Consider the following 27,273-nt stretch of genomic DNA (forward strand, 5'->3'; position numbering starts at 1 on the left):
TAAATAGATCACCTTTGCCAGGATCCAGTTAGAGCATACGTCACTGATTGCTGATGACTGCATTGCAGGGACCTGCCTTCTCCAGGCAGCGTGTCCATAGCAAAACCAGGCATCTGCTTTTGCCTCGGGGAATATTTTGATCATTGTCAAATATGCCATTTAGGCATTGTATGTAGTTGAGGTCAAAACCTTGGTTTGTCTTGCACCATTTTTAATTGTCTTTTTCAACCTGAACGTGTAGCCCAGTTTTCAGGCATCTTTCTGGCTGGCTTCCTATATACATCCGTATGGTACAGCTGTTTCCAGTTTCTTCCCATTTCAAATTACTTTTTAGCAAGTCCTTAGTAAAATCACTAGCACTACTGTCGGTAGCTTCAGTTCTGTGCTGAAACATGAGATGATGGTGTTAGACTGCTGGGACTGAAATACTTCTGTATTTTGTGACCACCTATTGCTATCTTAGCTTGCTTTAACCTATGCTGTTCACCTTCAAAATGTGCTTTTCATAAGTAATGCATGCCTTTCAGCAAAATTCTGCAAAGTGAAAGAAATAAGATTGTATATTTTGTGTTTATATATATTTTATATATAAAATTAGCATTCATCTGTTTTCTTATTTTCTCCTGTTTTCTGTTTTTAGAATCAGTTTTCAGTTGAAAATCCTTGAATTTTTTTCATTAAAACACATAAACCTTCAATCAAAACAACAAACCAAAAAACCCCAAGGTTTGGAAACAGGTAGCCGAAAGAAACATGTCCTCTGTTAGCACACTGAAAATGCCTTAACATGTCATTTTTTCTAACAGCATTATAATTTTCTAGAATGTAATGGAAGTGAAATCTGTAGAGTTGCTTAAAATAGATGAGCTCCCCTTTTCCACCCACCTACACACACTCAACTTTTTGCAGGGAGTAAGAATCCTGGAGTAGGCAGGAAGGTGGCTTCAGACAGGCGATTGATGTGCATGGTACTGACCATTCTGGCTTTGTCCTAGCAAAACCACTTAGGCCCATGCTTAACCTAAATCATGCTAGAGGTTCTGCTACTGTGAAACAGAATGATTAGCATATTTAATACTCTTTTGGCTTATTCTCTGAGTCCTCAGTACTCTTCACGGTCAAATTTCATGTATTTAGTATATTCTTGCAGAGCAGGAGTGACCATTAATGCTAACTAACGATAAAGTGTAAAACTTAAGACCAGTTTCTTTTTTGTGTGGCTGGGAGGGAGAACAAATATATTGGTATAAATTGGTGAAGCTGATGTAGTTGCATTGGCGTAATTTCAGAATTTGGCATGGGGTGGAGATGCAAGTAAAGCTGTATTGTACTTCTGTGGTTTTGATTCACAGAGGTTTGTGCGAACTTAGGTAGCTGGTGCACACATGGGACATCATCAAAGAGCCCAACCAGAAAGTCAGAGCTTGGATTTGGAATGCCATACACCTATACATTTAGAAGCATGTTGTTATAGTGAGGCAAGCAAAGCATCTTTTCATTAAAACAGGTAACTACAGTTTACTTTCAAAGTTTATTTTTATATATTACAATCTGCAATGTAGTAAATTAAATGTTTTTTAGAGATTTGGTATTTTCATTATCTTCAATGTTTATACTGCTTGCAAAGGACTGGAAGGGTCCTCCTGTAACTTGCTGAGTTCACCCTATCACTACTACTGGCATAACAAAATACTTTTTTATAAGCTAGTCTTTTTTTTCACTTGGGAGACTGTTCTAGACCCTCACTTAGCCAACACCAAAGTACTTAAAAAGAAATAACTTGGAGAAAAATTTTAGTCTAAATCTGTTCTTAACTAGTTTTTCCTTAATTTTTAGTGTGCAAGGATTGTCTTTAGATTAAACAGTCTCTTCCTCCTACTGTTTTCTTCCCTGTTCACAGATTGTTTTGCTAGGATAAACAAATCATTCTTAGGTTCCTATTACAACATAGCAGCTTCATTCCCCTGAACAACACAAAAATTACTTTGTCTGCAGCTCTTGTAGTTGAATTTGACCTGGGTGGTTTTTTTTGCCCTTTTTTAGTGTGATGAAGACAACTATATGCTACTGGAAGTATCTCTAAGAAGTTAAGAAATTAATTGAGAAATAAACCTGATAATTTGCTTTTTTCTATTTGAATCACATTAGGAGCTCAGATTCCTTAAGCAGATGCAGTGAAGTCTTGCCTTTCTTCTGAGTTTAGAGCTGAAGTCTCTGTTATTAGAAGCATGATCTTATGTTTTGTATTATTGAATTTTATACATTTCTATTAACGCAGTCCTTGAAGTTGAGCAACTCTTTCTGTAGAATATTCTTATCCTTGTCAGTTTTGGCAGTACCCTCCAGTTTTATTTCATAAGGAAAATTCTTCAGCATGTTGCCTTGTGCCAAAATAATTAATGAAAACGTTAAACAAAGCCTCTCCCAAAACATATCACAGAAGAGCTTTCCTTGAGCCTGTGCTTCCTTGTACAAAAATTAATCTGTTCCTTAGGTTTTCTAACATTTTATCAAATACATGCATGCTGAAACAAAAAAAAAAAATGGCTGTTTTATAGAGCAATTTGACAATCCTTATTTGTGTCAATTGTCTTACTAGATTCATTTGAATAAAGCTTGCAGAATCCATTTTATAATCTCCATTCCTAGCCGAATGAAATCTTTCTTGAAATGCAGCTCTTTGGTAACAATTAAAATTAACTTTTTTCCTAAACAAAATAAATACTTTTAAAATTAATTATAATGGCATGTCACTTTCTCATGCATACCATTTTTTATCTATTTCTATATGAAAGTAATAACTTGTATTGGAATTCATTAAAATCTTTTGGTAAAACCCATGATTTGTCAGCCTACTATGTGCTTAATTCAACTGCAGGGTTCTGTTCCTTAATAAGAGCAAGAAATGTGATTATTAGTAAGTAAGCATGGTCAGATAAAGAGCGTGAACAGCATTATCCCCAACAGAAGTGAATCAGTTCTGTAACAGGAGATGGATCTGGGTAACCATCACTTTATCATGTGACAGTTGCTGTCCTCTTTGGCAGTCTCTCAGAAGAGCCGCAGTACAACATCTAAAGTTAGAAATGATGTAAGGCTGGTAGTAACGAGGGCCAGCATGCATCTACTAAGGTAGACTTCTGAATTGTGCAACACAGCTGCCTTTATACATGAGAATCGATTACTGAAAACCTTTCAAGGTGGTCAAAATGTGACATTAAATAATTGAGTATCACATCATAGAATCAGAATAGTTAGGGTTGGAAAGGACCTTAAGATCATCTAGTTCCAACCCCCCTGCCATGGGCAGGGCATCACGCACTAAACCATGTTGCACAAGACTCCATGCAACCTGGCCTTAAATACTGCCAGGGATGGAGCAGTCATGACTTCCCTGGGCAACCCATTCCAGTGCCTAACCACCCTAACAGGAAAGAACTTCTTCCTTATATCTAACCTAAAGTCCACCTGTTTAAGTCTGAACCTATTACCCCTTGTCCTATCACTGCAGTTCCTAATGAAGTGTCCCTCTCCAGCATCCTTATAGGCCCCCTTCAAATACTGGAAGGCTGCTATGAGGACTCCACTCAGCCTTCTCTTCTTCAGCATGAACATCCCCAACTTTCTCAGCCTGTCTTCATATGAAAGGTGCTCCAGTCCCCTGATCATCCTTATGGCCCTCCTCTGGACTTCCTTTAACAGTTCCATGTCCTTTTTATGTTGGGGACACCAGAAGTCTACACAGTACTCCAAGTGAGGTCTCACAAGAGCAGAGTAGGGGGTCAGGGTCACCTCCTTTGACCTGCTGGTCATGCTCCTTTTGATGTATCCCAAGATACGGTTGGCTTCCTCGGCTGTGAATGCACTCTGAAGCTGGCTGATGTTAAGTTTCTTATTGATCAATACCCCCAAGTCCTCCTCTGCAGGGCTGCGCAGAATTTCTTCTTTGCCCAGTCTGTATCTGTGCCTGGGATTCCCCCAACCCAGGTGTAGGACCTTGCACTTGACTTGGTTGAACTTAATGAAATTGGCATCAGCCCACCTCACAAGCATGTCAAGGTCCCTCTGGATGGCATTCCTTCCCTCCAGCGTGTCAGTTGAACCACACAGCTTGGTGTTGTCTTCAAGCTTGCTGAGGGCATATCAGATCTTGTCTGCAATTAGTTATCCAGAAAAGTAATTATGCAACAAAATCAAGTACTTGAGATTAGTTATATGAAGCACCTTGGTTATTCAAAACCTGTAGGAGAAGATTTTTTTTTTTTTTTTACTTGTTACATGGAGTTTCAAGCACCTAACTTTTCATTACATTTAAGAAGTCTTGCTCAATTGTGATTCTTGTCATTACTCATATGTACAATAGAAGATCCATTCCACATGAAACAGGTGTTTGACCAAGTTTGTTTTGTATAAAGTAAAAATGATAGCTGTAGAGAATGTCTTGCAAGTAGTACATTAAAAAGCTAATCTGTTTTGTTTAGGTGGGAAATAGCCTCAATATCATTCTTTTGTCCCTTTTACTAAGAATGTAAGTTTAATTGGAGAGCAGATATGAAATACTCTAAAGGTCAAATTAATTATTTTTTTAAAAAGTTATGATAAATGTAACAACTTAGATGATGTGAAAGGTTAGAAAAGCCATTAAAATATAATTTACGCTAATAGAAGTAGTTAACCTGCATTAGTTAGCTCAGATGTTCAAAATAAGTAAGAAAATGAATAAATAAAAAAAAAGGTATACGTATCCAATGTAACAGACTTTAAGTTTAAACTCTCACATTGTGTTTAACAGCTTATGGATACCGTGAAACATTTATTTATGCTATCATTATAAGCCTGATTATTTGTAAGTGGCTTCTAATATTAACTGTTGTCATGTTTATGCCAGAACTAATAGGAAAATTAATTCTAATCTGTAGATCTGTACAGAGTTTAATCTGTATGTGTATAATATTTAAAAATCTGAAGTGATAAAGGGTAGTTGATTAGTCATGTTACTTAAGCGGGTCCCAAAATAGCAGCTTCCTTTTTTGGTAGAGTTAGGTTTGCAGCTGTTGTCTCTATCTGTTGTCTCTGAAGAAAATTTTAACATTAAGAGTTGCTGACGTCAATTTTTTTCTTTTTTTTACAGCTGATGTGGGCTTTGCCCCTGACAGAAGTTATTTGGTTCTAGCTCTGAGTTTGGAAGAAGTTGGTATATAGATTTTCCCCTAACTTTCAATTGATGTGTTTAGCTTTAGTGGGAGTAATACTATCACTTAAACCATGTTGTCGTCTCAAGGAGTTTTGCTACATCCATATGGAGTGCCAATGATTCTGCCGGCAGCACCATACTTCGCTGGACTTGTTCAGGTAATGCAAGGCCGCTTCCAACAAGCAACTTAACTCTAGTGCACTTAGAGTAATAATTGGAATTTTTATGGTTGAGAAAGCAAACACTTTTAATACAGGCAAAAGCTCTCATGTAGTCAGTGAGAAGACAGTAGGAAATCAAAAAGATGGATCACCCTAATCTGTGTATTGACATCTCTCATGGCTGAATAAATGGTGTAGTTGAGCTATATTTGCTTGTATTGATTTGTCTGCTGTTTAACATTCATGCCTTTGCTTCACGAGGTTGACCACAGGGCAGAGGATTTGCTATCCATTCTAGGTTTCTGAGGGAGTCAGCATTCCCACGGCAGGTCATAAGACAAAGTAACTTACCATTTTGTGTTTAGGTTAAGTGTTTTAGCATAGCAAATATGAATAGTGTTAAATATGCATTAATTCATATGTTATGTGTCACACTGAATAAAAAAGGGTTTTTTTGTGTGTGTGTATAGAAATCTATCACCTTCACAGAATATTTATGCAATCATATGAATTCTTTTGATCCCTGAAAGTGTAAGATTTTGCTTCAGGGCAAGAGTTCTGTATTTTAGAAATTAACTGGCAATTACTAGATTTAGTTGATGTTCTGTTGTCTGGTTTTATTTTTATCAGTAAGTGGTACTACTGAATTACCTGCCGCTAGACTTCAGGTTTTGAATAGGTCGTATAGATGCTAATTAAGGAAAAAGTTATTGTTTATGTTATTTACAATGTTAGAAGACATTAAGAAAGAATTCAAGTACCATTTCCAAACATTGACAAAATTAAAAAAACGGTGTACCCTATAAATGGCAGTGGTTACATATTGTGCATGAGCAGGAATGAGACATGCGCACCCATATTACAGCATTTCTGTGTCATGCTAGTGATCAGTCAGATTAAGGGTGGAGGAGAGGCAAATTTTCATTATACTCCTTTACTACAACAGTTAGCTGACAGAGGGGCAATCGCACCACGAATACAGGGTTTTTTCCCATATAGGTCCCTTCAGTAATCAACATCTGTGTTCTTCACTTTAGGCTTAATATTAGATGCAGATGTCTAAAATAGAAATATAGCATTGCACAGTGGCCATTATCCAATATCAAAAAACTGTCTTCTGGGATATGAAAGCTGGTGCTGCTTTTTTATGCAATGAGACACAGCAGCACACTTGAACACATCAAGCAGGCCTTCATATCCATTAGAATTTGGGGGTGAAGGTCGGATGCTGGATCTCAGTCAGACCCTGTGCCATCCTGTCCAATAAATAATTACAAGCAAATCGTGCCTTTCACTCCATGCTGATTGATGTTGAAATTGCTTCTGAAAGTTCTCATAAGTTCCTGTTATAGATTAAGTGCCGGTGTAGGAAAAATAACTGCACCCAACTGTAATGGGTGAATGTAATCAGGTTTAATGGACTCGAGAGCTTGTTGGGAATTAAATAACTATTGATTTGTTGGAAAGTTGCTGTCATTACAAAATGCCACTCTGGATGCATTATCCAAGCAGATAGATTAGAAGAAAGGCCCCTTTGAAAATTCAGGATGCCTTATTTCAATCTTTTTTTCTTTTCTTTCATTAGAAAGATGTATCTAGGCCTATGCTACTCCATTAGCATAGGTCTAAAATAGTCAAGCAATCAGAATTGTTCTACAAAAAAAATTCATGTGTTTACAGGTACAGTTGAATAGTGTTCTTTGTATGGATACTTCTCTAGACTGTTCTCTCCCTCTCCCTAATATCATACCTGAAAATTGCATTTTGGAAACAAAAGATTTGAGTTACTGTCTTAGTGGATGAACTAGAACATTAAATGGCTTAACCACTTTCTCACCCCAAGTTTTTATGTGCGTTTGCAGTATCTAGTCAGCTTATGGTCTAGAATGCTTATTTTTTGTCTCTTAAGAGTAGACCTTAGATAGGCATATTTATATCATCCTCTTGTAAGCAGTAATTACATAATGTTCAGAACTTTAATAGAAATTTTCTTCAAACATATGCCTTGATAAACTGACTATGCAAATGTTTTTGCTGGGTTGCAGGTTGAGAGACACAACCCTGAAGTATTTTCTAATACAAGGCAGTTTTAACATTTTAAGAGACAAGATTGCAATTTATTTGCATGGATTTCTGCAGAAAGTAGATGTATTTCTGATTAAGGATTCCCCATGATTTCCAACTGGATTTACACCAAGATGGCATATAAGAACAGCGTAGAATACTACACAGGGATGTGGGGAACTTTTTATTTTTTTTCCATGTTTTATGTTTCATGGTTGAGCAGGAGAGAGCTCAGATCTCTCTGGAGGACTGCTTGTCTTCAGGGGTTCTACACCTTCAAGTACTGTATGTGATTTTACTTTATTCTGTGTATGTGCAGCCTTTTCCAGCCTCTCCTCCTAAATCCATCAGCAAACTCTATCTTACCTCCTCGTATTGCTTTTGTCACACCTGCTTGTTGCAGAGTACTGGAACGTGTGAAACTTAGAACACACAAAAAAGGGCATGTACTGTGGATACATCTCTAGAAATGCTTAAGATAAACAGCCATGTGTGTTTTCCAATTGTCTGTATTACTAAGATTTATATTCCTCTTCCTCAGATCATATGTGTCGTGGTTTAAGCCCAAGCGGTAACTCAGAACCACGCAGCTGCTTGCTCACTCCCTGCTTTCCTGCCCTGAACTCTCTCTTACCCTCCCCACCCCCCCCGCAGTCTTCTGTGCTCCCAGAGGGATGGGGAGGAGAATCAAAAGAATGTAATTCCCACAGGTTGAGATAAGAACAGTCCAGTAACTAAGGCATAACACAAATCACTACTGCTGCCACCAGTAATAATAATAAGGGAAATAACAAGGGAAGAGAATATAAAACTAAGAGGGGAAAAGAAAACAATAAACACAAGTGATGAACAATACAATTGCTTACCACTTGCCAACCGATACCCAGCCAGACTCGAGCAGTGATCTGGGCCTTCCAGGTAATGTAATTTCCCCCAGTTTATATACTGGGCATGATGTGCTGTGGTATGGAATACCCCTTTGGCTAGTTTGGGGCAGGTGTCCTGTCTCTGCTTCCTCTCAGCTTCCTATGTCCCTCCTCACTGGCAGAGCATGAGACTGAAAAAGTCCTTAATGAGAGTAAATACTACTTAGAAAGAACTAGAAACATTGGTGTGTCATCAGCGTTGTTCTTGGGGCAAAGTTGAAACCACAGCACTGCACCAGCTACTGAGAATGAGCAAAATGACTGCTACAGCTGAACCCTGGACAATACATTTCAGAGAGATTATGAAAAATGGAATGCATGTGTTCCTGAAGAGAGAGGAGGTAGCTGTTCAGAGTTACAGATATGTCAAAATGTATCAAATTATATTCAGTATGTTTGCAAACTTAGTTTTATTTTCCAATAAACAAATACACCTTCAAAAAACTTATTAGAATGATGGCGTTATTATTGCCTGTGATTTCTTAACAGTTTTTTTTATAAGAGAAATAAAATATCTTCTCCCTTCTTCCTTCTGGGTGAAACTGTAGGAGGAAAAGATCACATGAAAGTACAAATGATGCATAAATAGCATTATGCCTCGTGGGTGGAGACATGTTTTCTGACTTTTCGCAAAAGATGTGCTGGTGGCTTAGCAGGCTGTCACAATTACGCTTCCATGAGGACCAAGGCAGGTACTGCAGTCCAGCAACTGCATGTGCTGTGTGCAGCAAGGCCTCCTTTGTGGGCAGCAAGGCTTCCTTGGTGTCAAAACCATCACGCTGTTTCTTCTGGCAGGTGAGTTAAGAAAAATGTCATAGAGGATTAGGTGGCGATCTAGTGAAAGGCTTCTTATCCTGCCCTTGGTTCATAGCCCAGTTTTGTCATTTGATTCCCATGAGAGAGCCCTTATGTCCCGATGAGAAGTTGGTAGGGTGTGACGTCAAAAAAATCCATCTGCAGTGGCCAGGGTATGGGACCCTTGTCCTGTTGCCCAGAATTGTGGCTGTGTGCTACTACACCATTTTACACATCTTTACAGTAAACAAGTGAAAGGAAGCTATCATTAAAGTGCAGCAGCAAGAAAACTTTAATATTTCCTAAGAGTAATATGTTGTGTAGGATAATAAGTTAAATGTCTCCATATTAGCTTCATATTTAGAATCATAGAATCATAGAATCATATAATAGTTAGGGTTGGAAAGGACCTTAAGATCGTCAAGTTCCAACCCCCCTGCCGTGGGCAGGGACACCTCACCCTAAACCATATTACCCAAGGCCTTGTCCAACCTAGCCTTGAACACTGCCAGGGATGGAGCATTCACAACCTCCCTGGACAACCTATTCCAGTGCCTCACTACCCTAACAGGAAAGAATTTCCTCCTTATATCCAATCTAAGCTTCCCCTGTTTAAGTTTTAACCCATTACCCCTTGTCCTACCACTACAGTCCCTAATGAAGAGTCCATCCCCAGCATCCCTATATGCCCTCTTCAGGTACTGGAAGGCTGCTATGAGGTCTCTGAGTGGCTTAGGTATATAAATTCTTTGCACTTACTCTGGATATATGGAGTATAAGGATTATGATAAAATATTTTAAAAACACAAATGTCATATCCATTATCTAGTGCTTGTTGCTGAAGTATTACATGGCTGGTTCACGTGGCTTGATTTCCATTTAGCAGAGAAAGAATAGTTCACATGCATTACTATGAAAATTATCGAAGTTGAAATTACTTAGAATTTTTGGTAAACTAATGGAAAACTCTAAATAGATAGTTCTAGGTAATACAAAATGAGCTACTTAAATTTCAGAAATAAAAAGATGGGTAGTGTTTTTGAATATGGTTAGTATTTTTTAAAGTATGCTTTTATTTTAGCATGGTCACCAAAAAAGCTTTAAGAGTTCTGAGAGTTTAAGCTCATGTTCGTTGTTAGACTTCACCCAGCTAAGTTAAACCCTTTTCTTCTCCTTTCATTTGCTGATTTATTTGTGTGGTGGAAAAGGGGAGGTAGAAGAAAAGTAGGAAATAGATGGCTGATGATTAACTGTCTTAATAAACTGCTGATTGTAACTATATAATTCATGAACTTAAATTCTATATAATATATATATTTTTAATTATATCTGTGCATCTGATTCTCTTTAACTGGTTAACTAGTTAACTGGTTAACTACAGTGTATGACTGACAACTGGAAAAGTGGTAATCTGGAGACAGCTCCGTTTTATTTTAAGGCTGAGAGAATTGCCTAGAATATGCTGTGAAAAGTAGTGGTGCAGACTTCTTCACAGTTCCATCTTTACCCGTCTGTAAAATCCTTATTTTAGTGCTGTACTGGGAAGTGCTAGCAGTGAATACATTCAGAACACTTATAGATGCTACTGTGTTAAGCAAATTCATGGTTACTTCCTGGTAATCTAGTTTTGGAAAATGTCATGGATATGTTGTGTGACCTTACATTAAAAAACCTTTTGTAATTTAGAAATTTTTGTTTGAATACTGGATTTTAAATAGAAATGATGAGAGGTTTTAATTCTTCCCATGTTGCCTGAAGTGGTGTAGAGTTATTTTGGTTGTGTTTTCGATTATGATCTAGTTGAATGCAGTGCATAATTTCTGTTAATATATATAGCCTGAATTGCCTATTTGAAATGCAGTAAGTATATGACTTACCTTAGATGCTGATTTATTCTGGCCTGATTGTGGTGCTCTCTCTTAGCAAGGGTTAAGGGTTTCCTATTAGTAGTACTATACTCCCAGTGCTTCATGAGTGGAGGACTAACATGTTTTACTAGTGCAATCGCTTTTCATTTGCGTGTCTATTTTGTTCTATTCTTGAGTATATCTCAAGTTTCTTCTCTCAGTCAAAGAGTTACAAAATTTTCCTCCCTTCTGTATCAAAAGGCCTTTTAAGTGGAGATACAGGGTGGCGGTAATGGTGATGGATGTGGTCTGTGTTACTTTGTGTACAAAAATTTTCAGTTATCCATGTTTAAACCTGTGGAAATCATAGAATCATTTAGTTTGGAAAAGATTTTCAAGATCATCAAGCCCAACTGTTAACGTAGAACTGCTGAGCCCATAACTAAACCATGTCACTAAGCACCACATCTACATGTCTTTTAAATACCTCCAGGGATGGTGACTCTACCACTTCCCTGAGTAGCCTGTTCCAATTGCTTGACAACCCTTCTGGTGAAGAATTTTTTCTTAATATCCAACCTAAACCTCCCCTGGCACAACTTGACGCCGTTCCTTTTTGTCCTATCGCTTGTTACTTGGGAGAAGAGACCAGCAGCCTCTCTCCATCCTATTTTCAGGTAGTTGTAGAGAGCAGTAAGTTTTCCCTTGAGCCTTATGTTCTCCAGACTAAACAACCACAGTTCCCTCAGCCATTCCTTATCAGATGTGCTCAAGACCCTTCACCAGCTTTGTTGGCCTTCAGACCCACTCCAGCACCTCAATGTCTCTCCTGTAGTGAGGGCCCAGAACTGAACACAGTACTTGAGGTGCAGCATCACCAGTGCTCAATACAGGGGCATGATCATTGTCCTGGTCCCACTGGCCACACTGTTGCTGATACAGGCCAGGCTGCTGTTGGCTTTCTTGGCTTTCTTGGCCACCTGGGCACAAGCTGGCTCATGTTCAGCACCCCTAGGTCCTTTTTTTGACAGACAGCTTTCCAGCCACTCTTCCCCAAGCCTGGAGTGTTGCATGGGGTTGTTGTGGCCCATGTGCAGAACCTTGCACTTTGCCTTGTTGAATCTCATGCATTTGGCCATATCCCATCAGTCCAGCCATCTAGCCTGTCCATATGGCGCAGTAGAGCCTTCCTAGCCTCCAGCAGATCAACACTTCTGCCCAACTTGGTGTCTGCAAACTTACTGATGACTCAGTTGTTATTCCAGATCATTAATAAAGATACTAAACAGAGCTGGCCCTCATACTGAGCTCTGGGGAATGGTTCATGTGACCTGCCACCAAATGGATTTAACTACATTCACCACCACTCTTGGGATTTGGCCATTTTTTAACCCAGTGAAGAGCACACCTGTCCATGAGCAGCCAGTTTCTCCAGGAGAATGCTGTGGGAAACATCTCCAACCATCTTAAGACATGTAAACTGTGACCCATGTAACCCAGGGAAGAAAGTGGCTGGCAAAATGCAAATACAGTATCTTAAATATAAAATGAAGGTTAACAGCAGCTGTGCAGGTATGCATCAGCTGTCTTTATCTTCACTGACAGTGGTACTACATACAAGCATGTTTCAAACACTTTGAGAACAAATCATGCCAACACTTGAGAACAAGAGGAAAAATGGGAGTTACCAAGTGTTTTAGTTGTCTTGCATCCTAGAGAAACACCTTAGAATTATATTAAATCAGAACCTAAACATAGCTGAGAATTCCAAAGAGTGGTTTGAGAAGTTAAAAAAACCACAAAAAATCCCAACTAAACACAAAAAACACCACCACTGTCAGGCTTTTTTTAAACTTTATAACCACGTAGTTGGTCAAAAACAAGAAAGATGACATACAGTTGAGAAATAAAAGGTGACTAGAGGTAAAGAAAAGCAGGTCTTCCTGCATCTGTGAATAGTCTCCTAGATACAGAACGAATCACTTTCCCGACTAGCCTCAGTGTGATGCTGAGTTTTAGTGAATTAGTAAGTCTGAGAATTCCTTCCTTACTCTCTAGAGATAGCTTTTGTCCATAAGCATGGCTCTGGTGATTGGACTCAGTTGGACGCTGAACTGAGTGCTTAAGATAGGACCTGCTTCAGTTATCTGAAAAGAAGTTTGATGCCATATATAACTCCATGCAAAATGGTTCCTTATTCTTCAAGTGTTGGGTATGTATTTTATGTGTACAGAGTTTTAGTTTTAGGAAAGTAGGTTTAGATAGACAAGCTTTTTAGTATTTTTTCTTTCTTTTCTCTGATGCATTAGATCTTGTCTGTGCAAAAATACTGGAGATCAATTTTTTATATTTTGAAAAATACACAAAAGACTGTTTTTAATGAAATAAGCTCACATTTATTAGGTTCTTTTTCTCTTTGACTTGGAATTGCTCTGAAAATCACTGTTTGAAATATTTTTTTGTTTTTCTGGCCTTATGTCTAAAACAAGAATAAAGCAAACGTGAAGTCTTGAAAATATTTTAACCTGTCTATGACCAACTCATAAAATTTAAAAATCTAGCTTCCATGTTCTCTGTGTCTTCTCTTTCCATTTAAGACACAAGTACCCATCTCACTTTTTACTACCTAAATATAATGAGGAGGGATCTAGCAGTTACCACTAGTTGGATCCAGTAACTGAAAAGGGTTTAAGGTGGCCTGGAACACCGCAGCTAGTGTTATGTCCAGTTCTTAAAAGATGAGGCAGTCTTTGTCAAGTTGTTCTTCCTACTTGATTTTCCCCTATCAAATCTGTTCTTTTGTTTGCCATTCATTAAAAAAAAAAGTAAAATCCTCATTTGCAGAAATGACTCTGGGTAGCTCCACTTCTGTTTAGTCATTCAGAATCTTAAATATAAAACAAAGGCAAGTATTGTCTGTAAGAATTTACTTCTAAATACTTCCAAAGGTTAATTGTTCATGACTCAAAGCAGTTTTTCAAAACTAATCATTCTGTAAGAAAATAAATAGGTGGATTGGTTTCATTATAGCATTGGTCAGTGTGCACTGGGAAACTTGTCTTTGCAGGCTTCTGTGGTGACTTATTTTGTAGACATAAATTGTTAAAACACATTCAAGCCTTTTGAATACTGCTATTATAGCAAATGAAATAAATCCATTGCAGTATTCTCAAAGTACCATTCTTTACTGACATACTGTGCTGGATTGACTGAAGTGAGTACAGGGTCGTTTTGCTGCAGAAATTAGTACTTTGATTTTTTTATGCCTTCCTTCATGAAGGCACAGTTAAAGTCAGGCATAGGGAAATGTAACAGATGTTTGTACACATTTCCCATCTGAAAATGCCTTCCCCTGGCCAAGGCAATAGTTAGGCACAATTAAGCCCAGTATATACATCCTGTACAGTAAGCCAAGTCTGCTGAATATGTTCCCGATAGGGAAGCACAGATTTGGAAAGAAGGCAGTTTACATGAACTTTTATCTGCAATAGATTTTTGAGAGTCACTGTGTGAAAAACATAGGAGACCTGACTGACAGCTCCGAGTCTGTGCTGCAATGCACTGTGCTGTAAACTTTACCTTTAAGAGAAACTTTCAATCCATTTCATATGCATTTCAGGGATGCTAACACTTGAAATCTGATTTCTGAGTGGCATTTGGTATTATGCTGCCAACTGACTTAAAAAGCTTGTGATATCATGACTTGTAATGTTCCGCGTTCAGTCTAATTGTCACTGTAATCAGCTTTATGATGACTACAGGGATATATTTTCCTCTTTTTTGCATATTATGTCTGAGATATGAGAATTCAGAGGTGGTATGCTGGTAGCAAAGGGAGAAGAGCACTGTAGACCTTCAGACTTTTAAAATCATGTATGACATGATTATGCAGAAAGTGGGATTTGTCATTTCCAATATGATAACATCTACTATTAAAAAAGATGGTTAGAACAAAATGCTCAGATATTTTGTGATATTTTATTGTAACTGAACTCATTGTAGTTGGCTGTTCTGGAAAAGCATGCCTTCCTGGTAGCTCAGTAGTGATTGACTGTTTTCCTTGCATCAGAATATGACACAGACGCGATGAGATTGTGTTGACCCAAAAATGTCACTGCGTATTTCATATCAGTCTTCTTTTGGCGGGGGGGGGGGGGGGGGGTGTGGAATGGCTTTTCTGTTGTGTAATGCTTCTTTCTTTTAATAACATGAAAGACTGTGCCAAGTTTGTAAAAGGAATCTGTAAGTCCCTGGCAATCAGTCTTTTCGCTAAAATCGTAGAATAGTTAGGGTTGGAAAGGACATTAAGATTGTCCAACCCCCCCGGCCATGGGCAGGGCATCACGCACTAAACCATGCTGCACAAGACTCTGCACAAGACTTAAATACTGCCAGGGATGGAGCATTCACAACTTACCTGGACAACCCATTCCCATGCCTCACCACCCTTAAAGTAAAGAACTTCTTCCTTATATCCAATCTAAACTTCCCCTGTTTAAGTTTTAACCTGTTACCCCTTATCCTATCAGTACAGTCCCTAATGAAGTGTCTCTCCCCAGCATCCTTATAGGCCCACTTCAGATACTGGAAGGCTGCTATGAGGTCTCCACGCAGCCTTCTGTTCTTCAGGCTGAACATCCCCAACTTTCTCAGCCTGTCTTCATACGGGAGGTGCTCCAGTCCCCTGATCATCCTTATGGCCCTCCTCTGGACTTCCTTTAACAGTTCCATGTCCTTTTTATGTTGGGGACACCAGAAGTCTACACAGTACTCCAAGTGAGGTCTCACAAGAGCAGAGGGTCAGGGTCACCTCCTTTGACCTGCTGGTCATGCTCCTTTTGATGTATCCCAAGATACGGTTGGCTTTCTGGGCTGCGAGCGCACATTGAAGCTGACTCATGTTCATTTTCTCATCAACCAACACCCCCAAGTCCTTCTCCACAGGGCTGCTCTGAATCTCTTCTTTGCCCAGCCTGTAGGTGTGCCTGGGATTGCTCCGACGCAGGTGCAGGATATATGCAAGAGAACTCTAAAACCTGTGTTAGTCTAGACTTACTTTTCTGTAGTGAGACACAATTCTGCAAATACTAATTCCCTATTTTTCTCTGGCCTTAGTTCTCCACATAATTTCTGTCACGGTTCTATTGGAGAAAACCCCAGTGTCAGACCCTGTTTGGTTCATGGTCCCAACAGTGAAATTAGGTGCAAGTGAGGTCAAGTACCATAATTGATCAGTTAGTTTATTATGAAAAGACAGTTATGATAAGAAAGGGAAATTATTGTAATAAAGGAAATAGCAATAGGACAGTTTGGAAAGAAGGATGGAAATGAAGCAAGAATTCGGGGTGCAGAGAGAAAGAGAGATAGTGACCACTGTGGATCCATCAGTGTCCTCGGGATCCATCTTTGTTGTCAGAGGTGGTGAGAGTCCTTCAGGGTTCACAGTCAGTATTGGAGCAGAGTGTCCCCCAAGAGTCTGTAGTAGTTGCTGGACGTAGGTGTCCTTGTGGAGTTGTCCTTCTGGAGTTGTCCACGTGGCAATGCCCCTTTTAGGTTGTCCCTCAGGGTCCTCAGTAGTCATTGGTGGAGAGTGTCCTCATGGGGGTGGCCTCCCTGGTGATTACCTTTTCTTCCTTTTATAATGAGTTGGGAGGAGTACCTCTGTTCTTTAGGTATTACATGTTCCTGGTGGACCAGTTTCCCTGGTGAGTTGAAGAGCTCACAGCCAGCTCTTCAACTGCCCGTCTGCAGTAATTCTTGGGATAATGGGCAGCAATTCGTCCTAGCAATCCTTGCAATAATGGGCAGAAGAGTCTTAGCTGTTTCCCACTCATCCCTAAGGCAGTGGATGGAGTACCAGTTCAGCTCCTCTCAGACACTGGACAATGGAGTCTTAACTCCTCCCACCCCTCTGAAACAGTGGTTGGTGGAATTCCATCTCAGCTTCACATCTGAGCTCAGATTCTCATACCAGTCTTTGAGAGTGGACAGTGGACTCTGATTTCAGATCGGTCTCTCACAATGTCTTTATTAAATTCCTCTTCAGATGGATGTAAGTAGCGTTTTGCATCTCCTGTTACCTTTACTCATGGCAGAAATGGAGAGCAGTCTCCTGTGCAAATGATGATATATAATTGCCTGTATTTCATAAAGGCATGATAGTGAGGTTTTTCTGGTTTTCTGAATACGCTTTGTTCCTAGGTCTTAATGTCTTAAGCATCTCTTTGTTAGCTCTCTGGAACTGGTGGATTTCTGAGGAGTACTTAGAACATTGCTAGGTGGCCTTTTAGGCCTTTACATGCACCTAAAGGTGATTCTATGCATGTTAACTTATGTGGTGGCTATTTCTGGTTTATTTCTTGTACTGGGCCATGAGAAGCACTGTCTTGCTTAAGTGTCTGAAATGTACTTTTTATGTGCTGTTCTGTGGTCATCTTGATGTTAGTATGTTCCTGGTCGAAGGTTTCTGTCTGCTAATTTACCTTCTGCATTATTATTGGTTGATTCTTACAGAACTGCACAAAGTAATTTTTTAATGAAAGCCTTTCTCTAGCAGAATAATAGTAAAAAGGTGAGAAACGGTATTTTTAATATTTTGGTTCTAATAAGAAATGGAAGATTAGGAAGGGAAGAGGTACCCCAGTGAATCTTATATAGCATGGGAGAGGTTATTTCAAGATACTACTGTTTGTCAGGTGAATCCACTGTAGGTCTTTTCCTCCCCTGAGCTTCAGAAGTCAAGTTCAAGTACCTGAAATACTTGAAAGTAGTTCTGGGTCAGAGCCAAGACTATGTAATTTTTTAAGCCTCTGTTTCATAGGTTAACTATTTTTATTTGGTTGCTTTTGTTCTGTTTCTGATCACCACTTTTCTGACACAGCAAATTATCTGCTTAGTGCTTCATTTTCTTGGTACCATTATGTGACTGCTATAACATCACAGTTTCTACCTCACATTTCTCACTTTCTGTATTCTATGTGACTCTATTATTTCTCTCGCCTTGTTTCTTTAATAATGTTTTATATTTTTTTATAATTTGAAACACTTCTGTGTTAGTAGAATGGCATAACCTTTTATTTATTTTATTAATTAAAATTACCTTCTGAGTATCATTCTTCAGTTCCATTGCAAAAAAATACGATGCAGCATCCACATCATAAAAATAGATTGAGTTGGAATCAGACACCTTCAGAAACAGATCCAAGACATGTTTTTAGGGAACACTGTGTACTAGCAAGCATTAAAAGTATTTGTGGAATTTCTTGAGGATGGTGGCTGTTAGCTCATGAGGTGATTCTCAAATGTACTGTCTAAAATGCCATCTGTTTTACTACTAGCTTCTTAACCTAACGACCAAAGCTAAAGAATTAACTCATCTCTGGATATACTGTGTACTGATACTGTTTCATTGTTCATATTTGTTATATTTACTACTTCGTTCTGTATGCATATGTAATTCTGCTGAAGCAGTGTGTTTCTTTGGAGGGAAGGATAAAAATTATAAATTTAGGTAAAACTTACTGGTTTGGAGGAAGGGGGTTATTTGTTTGTTACAGAGCAGCTATGATTCAAGAATTAGACAAAGTAGTTGGTGTTAATTACCCTCCACACCTTTTTGAAGCAAAAACCAGTGTCTGTAGTTTGTGACTTTAATAGTTAGCTTTTGTTCTCTGACAGAACATGAGACTTTGAATACATCATACCTACTGCAGAAATAGAAAAATCAAATTGAACCGGTAATGGTTCTTTTTCTCTCCCTGTCTCAGGACATTTTTGTTAAAAATTGATTTCACAGTCTTTGACGAAAATCATTTCTATAATGGAACAAAACCTTTGTTGTTGTTGTTGTCTTTATTTATTTAATTATTTTGGGGATCACAATGTAAATGTATACATTTATCTAAAAAATGTTTCTTGCTGTGAAGAGGGATTTCCGATTCAGATTCAAAGATGCTCAAGCCAGGAAGGATCTTTATGATGATTCAGCCTGTCCTCTTGAATATACATGCTACAGTATTCCTCTCAGAGACTAGACTGGCTTAAAGTAGTCTTTTTGGAAGAAATTTAATCTTGTTTTAAACATCCAGGTAATTTTGCTTCCATCAATTTCACTAATACCCTACTGAACTGTTTAAATATTTGTTTACCCTTGCAGTTAGGACTTGGCAAAGCACTATTTCTCTTTATTTCCACTTTTAGCCACTGGTTCCTGCTGGCTTGTGTTTTTTTTTTGGTAAGACGGAAAACGCAAAATACCTACAAACAAAAGAGGAAGCTCTTGAAGCGTTCCACTCCTAGAAGAGATGGAGAAAAATAGGGAAGCATGGCACCTTGTGGGATCATATAATCTAGTTCTCTACCTGAAGGCCTGCATCGTTCCTGACAGATACTTGTTGAGCCTGTTCTTAAGATCTTGAATGACAGGGTCTTTAACCTTGCCAGGTATTTTACACTTGCAGGACAGATGTTTTTTTGCCTAATGTCTGAGTTAAGTCTTTCATTTTGGAATTTGACCTCCCAATGTTGTTTCATATAGAGTGGACATAGAAAATGCATTCTTTCCACCCTTTTCATAGTGGGCCATTATCTACTTGATTTTGAAAGACAATGATTTCAACCTCCGCCACCTCCTCTTGTGGTAGTGCGATCCTCATACCTGCAGTCTGTCTTTCTAGAGTTTTCCTTAGCCTCCTACAGTTGCAAGACATTATGGGTAAGATTTTTAGATCCACAGAATTACTTAGGTATGTAATTTCTCTTTTTGAGAATAACACGTATGAAGCATAACTTTCCTTCAGAGACCTGAGGCTGGAGTAGGAGATAATAAGATACAGATGTACAGTGGGGAGGAGAGGTGAGAGTTAACAGTAAGTCATGAGACACAGTACTGTGAAGGATGAGTTTATTTTGCTGTTATTAAAAATTTCATTTCAGGATAATCCCTCTGAGATTTAACACGTTACTTTAAGAAAAGCTTCCTAGAGCAGCAGTAAACAAGACACAGTGTAGTAGGTTCAAACGATTCATAAATGTTTGGATTTTTTGAAACATCCCATTTATTGAGTCTATTTCTGATACTGTGGTGAAAGAAACAGCAATCATGTTGCCTATGCGTTTGCAAAGAGTGACATTTGTAAAGTAATCTCTTTAAATAATCAGCACTCTGAAGCCTTGTCTGCAGTTCCTTTTTTCGGCTGTCAAATTTCATGAAGTAGGAAGAACACATTTAAAGCACAGGTTAGTTAGCTCTTTACTGATTTTTTGCATATCCTTTCTTCATCAGCAACTCAACTGAGGCTTAATTTTGAGGTGCTGCCATATGTGTGGCACTATGAGTTTCTGTACATGGTACTGTCAGAACATGTGGTCTGTGCCTCTGAATGTCCAAAGAAAGGAGCACCACATGCTTCCATCTGGGTTTGTTTATTTACATTGGTGTCACAATACCCTAACCCTTGTTACTACAAAAATGTGTGACGAAGCTTCTTTTTACTGTATGGCATTTACATTAACACAGGAGATACTTAATGGCTTCAGCACGAGCTCAAGATCACTTTCTCTTAAACCCACTGTTTGAGTGGACACCACTAAGGAAATCACAGCAGAATAGCCACAGACTATTTAGATACAAGAACAGCATGGTCTTCTCTTAAGCAAAAAACCTCAATGGGGGTAGTGGCACATATGTGTATTATTGGTAGCAATAACTGGTTATATTAATGGCATATCAGTAAACAAAATGCATCTATACTAACACTGTGTTACTTGCATTTAATTTTCTCTTGATAATCATCACTGTATTTCAAAGAATTATCTTAACTATTTCTCTTTTTTGGTAAAGTTTGTAAAGATAGGTGACAAAATACAATGCATGAATACACAGGTCTTTTAAAGCCACAGTGCTGTAAATCCACACATTGCAAATCATAATTAATCCATATTTTATTTGACAGCCTCCAGTAAAAAGAGGCATCTTGGCATGTGTTTAGGAACAGTCCTGTTCAATAAGGCACTGAAATTACAGTGAAGTACATACTGAAGTGCCTTCCTGAATTAAGATTCTGGCATTCAGTAAATATAATCACATTTTCTCAGGTTTTCTCTCCTGATGTTAATATTGATGATAGGATCTGAAACTCTGAGTCATGGATCAAGAACAATCTGTGTTCAGGAAAAGGCAGATAAGGGGTCATGGGAAAACAAAAAACAGAGAAATAAAGTGAAATAAAATGAGCCTTAGTAAAGTGGGGTTTATTTGCCAGTTTTAATTTTTATCACTTTGTATAAAGTGACTCAAAAAGCCCCACATGTACCCCATTTCTGCTTTTAGGTATCTTCTTGCCCTGACTTGCTTTTTTTTTTCTTTTTCTCAGTTACTTATGAGAGTGTTAACATAGAAACCATTAGAAAATCAGTGGCTTTGTGAGTGCAGGAAGTGGGGTGGAATCTCATAGCCCTTCTTGAGGGCCTCCAGATAACCATTGCCAAGTCTTGTTCTTGTGGAATTTACTATGTAATCTCAGAATAACAAGAGCTTTCTCCCCTCTTACCGATGAGCACTGGGAAGAGCTTTGTAAAAGGTCAGATGTGTTAAGAAATATATAAAGATGAAAGAGTGCCTTTATGACTCACAAAATACGGATAATAAATCATCTTTTAAAGAAATATTTATAGAGTTCATACATAATTTTCCATTTGTATCATGGAAGAACAGAGGGGAATATAATAATAAGGTTATGCTTTCTTCTCCTTATGTTTCATAATGATAAACAAGATGTTAGTAAATTAAAGCTATCATATTATCAATGTCATTTTTCTTCAGTTTCTTTTTTCCACTCTGATTTACCATTCTCCCCTGTCCTCTGGTTTATTCATCAATGCCTGCATAAATAGGAAGTGATCCTTGTAATGTGGACAGAATCATGAGTGTAAGGTTGGAAACTCCTTTCAGTTTCCTTAATAATATGCTTTGTCCTTTGTCTCATGTGTATATCCAAGGATGCATGCCTATTTAATTAATTGTATGAGAAAGGTTTCTGTCTGGAGCATGTAAGGAGGGATCTCTTTTTCCTGTAGCCTAACACGGATCATGTATTTTCATTTCATGAAACTTGTCACGGCTGGTTTCACCCTTTCAGGGACAGATTTTGAGGTAGTTGTATACATTATACAATTAAAATACCTCATCAGTGACATTCTTTGGGAGTCTTGTACAAAGGACTTGTGTAGTTTCAAATTCTGTGAACTTGTGGGAATGCAGCACTGTTTTTTAAGGTTGTTTCTAGATTATGAGTCATTTTATATAAACATTTTTGTGACTGTAAAGATAAGCAGGAAACAGAAAAAAAGATAAAATGTCTGTAAAGGTAATAAGTACTGGACGCTTAAAGTTTGTACTGAAATTTCTTGATAGAGTTTACAGTGTTTTAAGATTAGCAAAGCTTTGCTTTAAAATTACCAGTTCACTTAATTTTCTTCACTTCACTTTACTTAAAAATTACCAGTTCATTTCATTTGAGGTAGTCATACTCTTTCTTTCACTTGTGGTTTTTATTATCACCAGGATGGGCTTAATTTATGCTCTGTACTCGGTGAAGCTTTGCTGAAGAATGTCAGTCAGTAGTTGCAGAGCTGTCAAGCACTTTTCTCTAAGTTGAATTTACACAGGCACCTCTAGAAAAAATTAATGAAGCCTTGTTTCACTGCAAATGTGTAGCCATTATTAATAAATTTTTAGAGATCCAAAGTACTTTCTGTGCAATTGCACTTTTTTTTCCTGCATTACAAAATGGATAAAAGCTTCATCAGCCTTTGCAGAATGGGCAGAATTGCTGCTTACATTTTTTGTGGCAAACATTCATTTTAGGCTGGTGATACTTGAATTTATTTGCTTATTTATTATACTAGTTATTATTCTCACTTCTACTTAAATTTGACAAGCTGCGCAGTGCTAAACCCTGCTAAAATGGTGCAAAGACCCAATTACAGAAACTACAAAGGCATGCAAGAGTTAGCAAAGAAAAAAACATATAAAGGGATTAAAGATCAAAAATAGAATGATTCCAGTGAAACTGCATTAGGAGACATCAGGCAGGAAAACATGAAAGAATTAGAGTATGAAGAACAAAGCTTTATAAAGAGTCTGAAAACTGACAAACATTTTAAAAACAGTTTTTGTTAACTCTATTAGAATGAAAATAATTTATTGGGAAAGGATGTATTTTTAAATGTTGTAATACAATTAAAGTGTTTAGTTCATTCTTTGTACATTTTGTTTATGGAGTTTTAGTTTTGTCTGCAGCATAGTGGAAGCTGGCTTTAACCAAGGCTTTAAAAAGTAAATTTTATCTTCAATTTTAAATAAGATGCTACCTAAGATTTATGAAGAATTGCAGGGTGGATTTACTATAATGTATGTGTACTTGTATTAAACATACCAACCCTTTCATTCCTTCTGTGGCTTTACACGCTGCTTTTCCAGCTAATCCTTATTTGCTTATACAGTAGACATGGTGTTGCACCGTATCTAGAGCTCTGACAAAATTGTGCTGCATTTGGGCATGAAGATGGCATTCAACCCTTACTTTTCTTCATAGAAACAACTATTGTATTAGATACTACTATGGGTCCAGTCAAGGTAGCTACTGAATAGTTGTTAACACCTAGCTGGTAATTGTAAGAGGGCTTTCTTTATGCGTCTTTAAAATACTCCAGAACCTTTGCATAAGTTGATACTTGCTATGTGTCTTAGCTCTGCATGGATCATACTCCTGCAGCAGTTCATCTGAACTTACTATTCAGGTTTCCTTTTCCATCTCCTGTACCTACTGAGGGTATCAGTTTGGGAATGGATGAGAAGTGTTGAGATTTTTCTAAATTTGCTGTAGAAGCATTGACTTCTTGTTGAGGTGCTGTGTAGACGGTCTCAGGCTTCTTCATGTAGCCGTTGCAGCATGGTTGAAGCCTGGGAGGGATACAAAGCAAGACAGATGGTTTCCCACAGACTTCCCCTCTAGCTCTTTCATCTAACTATTAATTCATCTGTTTGGATGGATACATTCACGCATGGAACCAAGATGAATAATAATGAGATTTTTAATAACTCCCTACATTTGCATTCCTTGTAACTCTTTACATGGTTCTAGCTGATTAAAATGAATCATTTACATAATTAACATATGGTTATAGTGTTGGCTTTAATATGCTGATTATCTCAGTACTTTTGTCTAGAGTCAATTGGATTCAAACTGTAACAATTGTTTGAAGTGAGAATAGTTCATTCCTGTGAGGGTTAGTGAATATTTGCCATGGGGCCTGATTAGATATAGCACAACTGTCCAAGAAATTCTTTAATGTAAAGCATGTATTAAAAATAAATATTTTTTTGAATGTTTATTACATCTGCTGTGTTTAGGTCAGGACTTAGAAATACCTTTCTATAGTTAGAGATACTTCTGCCATTAGTTTCTTAGTGAGATACAAATAAAACGCCAGGCATGGTATTAAGAATGAATCAAGAAAACCAATGCAGGTCTGCTTGTTTCTTAATTTATAAAGACTTTTTTTTTTTTTTAATCAGGACTAGAAATAATAATAATTTAAAAAATGCTGAGGCAGAATGATGGAATTTTTTTTTTATTAGACAAAATGTTTCATTAATTTTAGATTCACTGGATTACCCTACTCTGAAGATTAAAAGAGGAATAGTTCTTGTATTTATTTCACTTGTTTCCTCCTAGCATTTATGTGTAGCAAATAACACAGAAGCAATCATATTTTAGGAACTGGTAGAATATTTTTCCATCTTGCTCTGACCCTTGATGGTGTGCTTGGCTTCCTAATGCAGAGACTGCTTGAAAAGAGGAATGAAAAGAATTGTTAGATTTTGTGGTTAGGTAACTAACACTCGTGTCAATGAATGCTTTTTGAATGTTCATGAATATTTGAAGCAAATTTGTGTTAATTGCACTACTGTTGTCCACAATTAGTCTGTGGTAGACATGATTAATTGTAAAGAGCCCTGACATTTATGCATAAAAGGCTTGAGGTCAAACAGAAATGGAGAAAAATGGTTGCTGCAGCATTGGCAGATGGAGTGCTAATGCATTTTGACTCGTACTGAGAATAATGATATTTCTACATCAATAGCAAATAATTGTTTTACAACTGTGGAATAGTCTTCTCTCCTTTGCTTTTCTTTCTGTGTTTAACTTTCTTGCGCCTCACCCCAGGATGCCACAATCACTAGTTATTTTTACAGTGTTGTCTTTAATTGGCTTGAAATACTTAGTCAAATGCTTTACTGGAAACCTACATCAAATTGCTAGCTGGGAAAGGCCTATATTGATTTGTTTCTCTGAGGAAAAGTGTAATGAAAAAAGATTCTGATGCTAATTATGCACTAATTTTCAAGAAACTCTCTTGGATCTGTTTTGGTGTATATATCCTACCAATAAATGAACTTCCCATGCTCCTAGGACACAAGCTTTAATAACATTTTATCATGCTTATGTTGAGTAGTAAATAATTCAGCAGACAGCGTATCAGTGTCTTAATTTCCATCTTAATAATGAACAGACCATTGTCTTAGTGTCATTACCAACTTATGTCTGTGATCCATACTATTTGGGTCCTTTTCCACCACAACAAACACCTTGTGACACTTAGGCCAGTACATTGCAGGGCTCCCAACTCATGGAACCTGTGGGGCTACAGGATACTTCATGGGTTGCTGGTCCTAAGCCCTAAAACTTCTTAAAGATGAAGACACCCTGATGGATCTTCCTTTTTAGAAAGCTAGCAGAATGGTTGATTCTGTGAATGTAGCATGACACAAACCTAAGGCTGGTGGCTCTGTACACGTGGCATACAACAGTCAAAGTAAATGTGTGTGTACTTCTTCCAACTATTCAGTGTTTTGGAGTTGACTGATACATTTCCTTTGTTAAAATTGACATTGTCTAATTATATAAGTCACTGATGGACACATTAGTCCAGTGAAATCCTGCTGGTTTAGATCCCAAGTGTAGTCCTTTGTATAACACCTGAAGAAATAGAACTCCCTTAAGCAAGAAGAATTCCTGGCCTTCATTTTGTGCCTTGCAATAAGTTTTAGATTGCCATGCTTTGCCTTAGGTAGCATCCATGGAAGGTAGGCTAAACCCTTCCAGTACCTTCTGTAAGTTTTTGTTTGTTTATGAGAAAGTTGGCTTCAAGATAAAGATTTTCGAACTACTTAATAGTTCCCATTTGAAGTGCATGGAAATTATATTTTCAATCTGTTATCAAACAAAATGTTTTTTTTTAAATTAAACCACCATAACCCATGTTAAAATTTTATTTCTCCATTTCTAGCTCTCTGCAATGGAACAAGTTTATATTTATTTACAATTTTTGCCATTTGGGATTTTGTAATGGTTTGTCAGCATGTCTTCCAAAGTTAGAGGAAGTAAAATGGTAGCCTAGAAAAGTATGTAGATATTCAGTGGGTATTTTTAGGATTCCAGTTTAGAATTAACTAGCAGTGCTCCTAAAATTGCTAATCTTGCAAAACAGTTTTTCAGACTGTGGTCTACACAACAGTATGAAGTGTTCCATGGAATCACATAGACTTTCTAACACTTTAGGTTGAAAAGTGGGCGATGATTGTTCGTGATGGCTTCTAAGAAAGCTGAGGGTTGATAATGATCTTTGCTGAATAGTCTGGGGTACAGTGTCCTGTGGAAGTCCCACAGTGAGTAGTATTTCTTACGTAACAGCTTGGCCTACTGAATTTTTGCTGTAACATACTTGCATCAGACCAAAACCAGGTAGCAAGTGATTAGACATAATAAGGCCTCATAAAATTTACCATAACCATGTTCATAATATTTTTAACAAACTAGAAATCTGTTTTTCATCAAAAAAGGCAATGTTACCAGTTTTACCCTATGTTTTTAGAATCCATGAAAAATAATCTGTGCAAGAGAAATCAGTCATATATGTAACCCAAAGGATATAGTTATCTGTAAAGATTAAATTAAGTGAAATACTGTGTTCCTTCCTTGAGTACTTTTTGAATTGTTGGGTGGCATTTGGTTATGTGGCCTCATTTTCAGGTATGACGTTCTTTCAAGGCAGAATATATAGTACTAATCTCCAGCTCTCTTGTAATAAATGCTGGACTGTGGAGAGGAGATGACCAAAAGAAAGTGCCTGGGCAAACCTTAATCTTTAATAAGGTGCAGAACTAGTCTATAACTGTCAAGGAATGACAGAAGAGCAGTGCTTTTAGCTTCCCTGCTCAG

At 37.8% G+C, this 27,273-nt stretch overlaps 1 protein-coding gene across 40 annotated transcripts in view; it reads left to right on the plus strand.

Moving 5' to 3' along the window:
* The window catches only part of RBFOX1 (RNA binding fox-1 homolog 1), a 1,299,775-nt gene that overhangs the window by 1,044,622 nt on the left and 227,880 nt on the right, over positions 1-27,273 (plus strand). For 7 of the 40 annotated variants that reach the window (XM_061358267.1, XM_061358270.1, XM_061358282.1 and 4 more), the window contains 2 exons: positions 1,353-1,507; positions 5,132-5,352. The exons of 31 other annotated variants lie outside the window; for them this stretch is intronic. In XM_061358267.1, coding sequence (XP_061214251.1) covers positions 5,266-5,352 — 87 coding nt within the window. In that variant the 5' untranslated portion in view covers positions 1,353-1,507; positions 5,132-5,265. Of the gene's footprint in view, positions 1-1,352; positions 1,508-2,977; positions 3,003-5,131; positions 5,353-8,942; positions 9,141-27,273 lie in introns of those variants that run through there. 2 more of the 40 variants (XM_061358260.1, XM_061358256.1) reach the window with 2 other exon arrangements.

This window comes from Neopsephotus bourkii, unplaced genomic scaffold (assembly GCF_033783945.1).
Source record: "Neopsephotus bourkii isolate Nb327-2 ecotype Australia unplaced genomic scaffold, CSIRO-AGI_Nbou_v1 NB_940, whole genome shotgun sequence".
NCBI lineage: Eukaryota > Metazoa > Chordata > Aves > Psittaciformes > Psittacidae > Neopsephotus > Neopsephotus bourkii.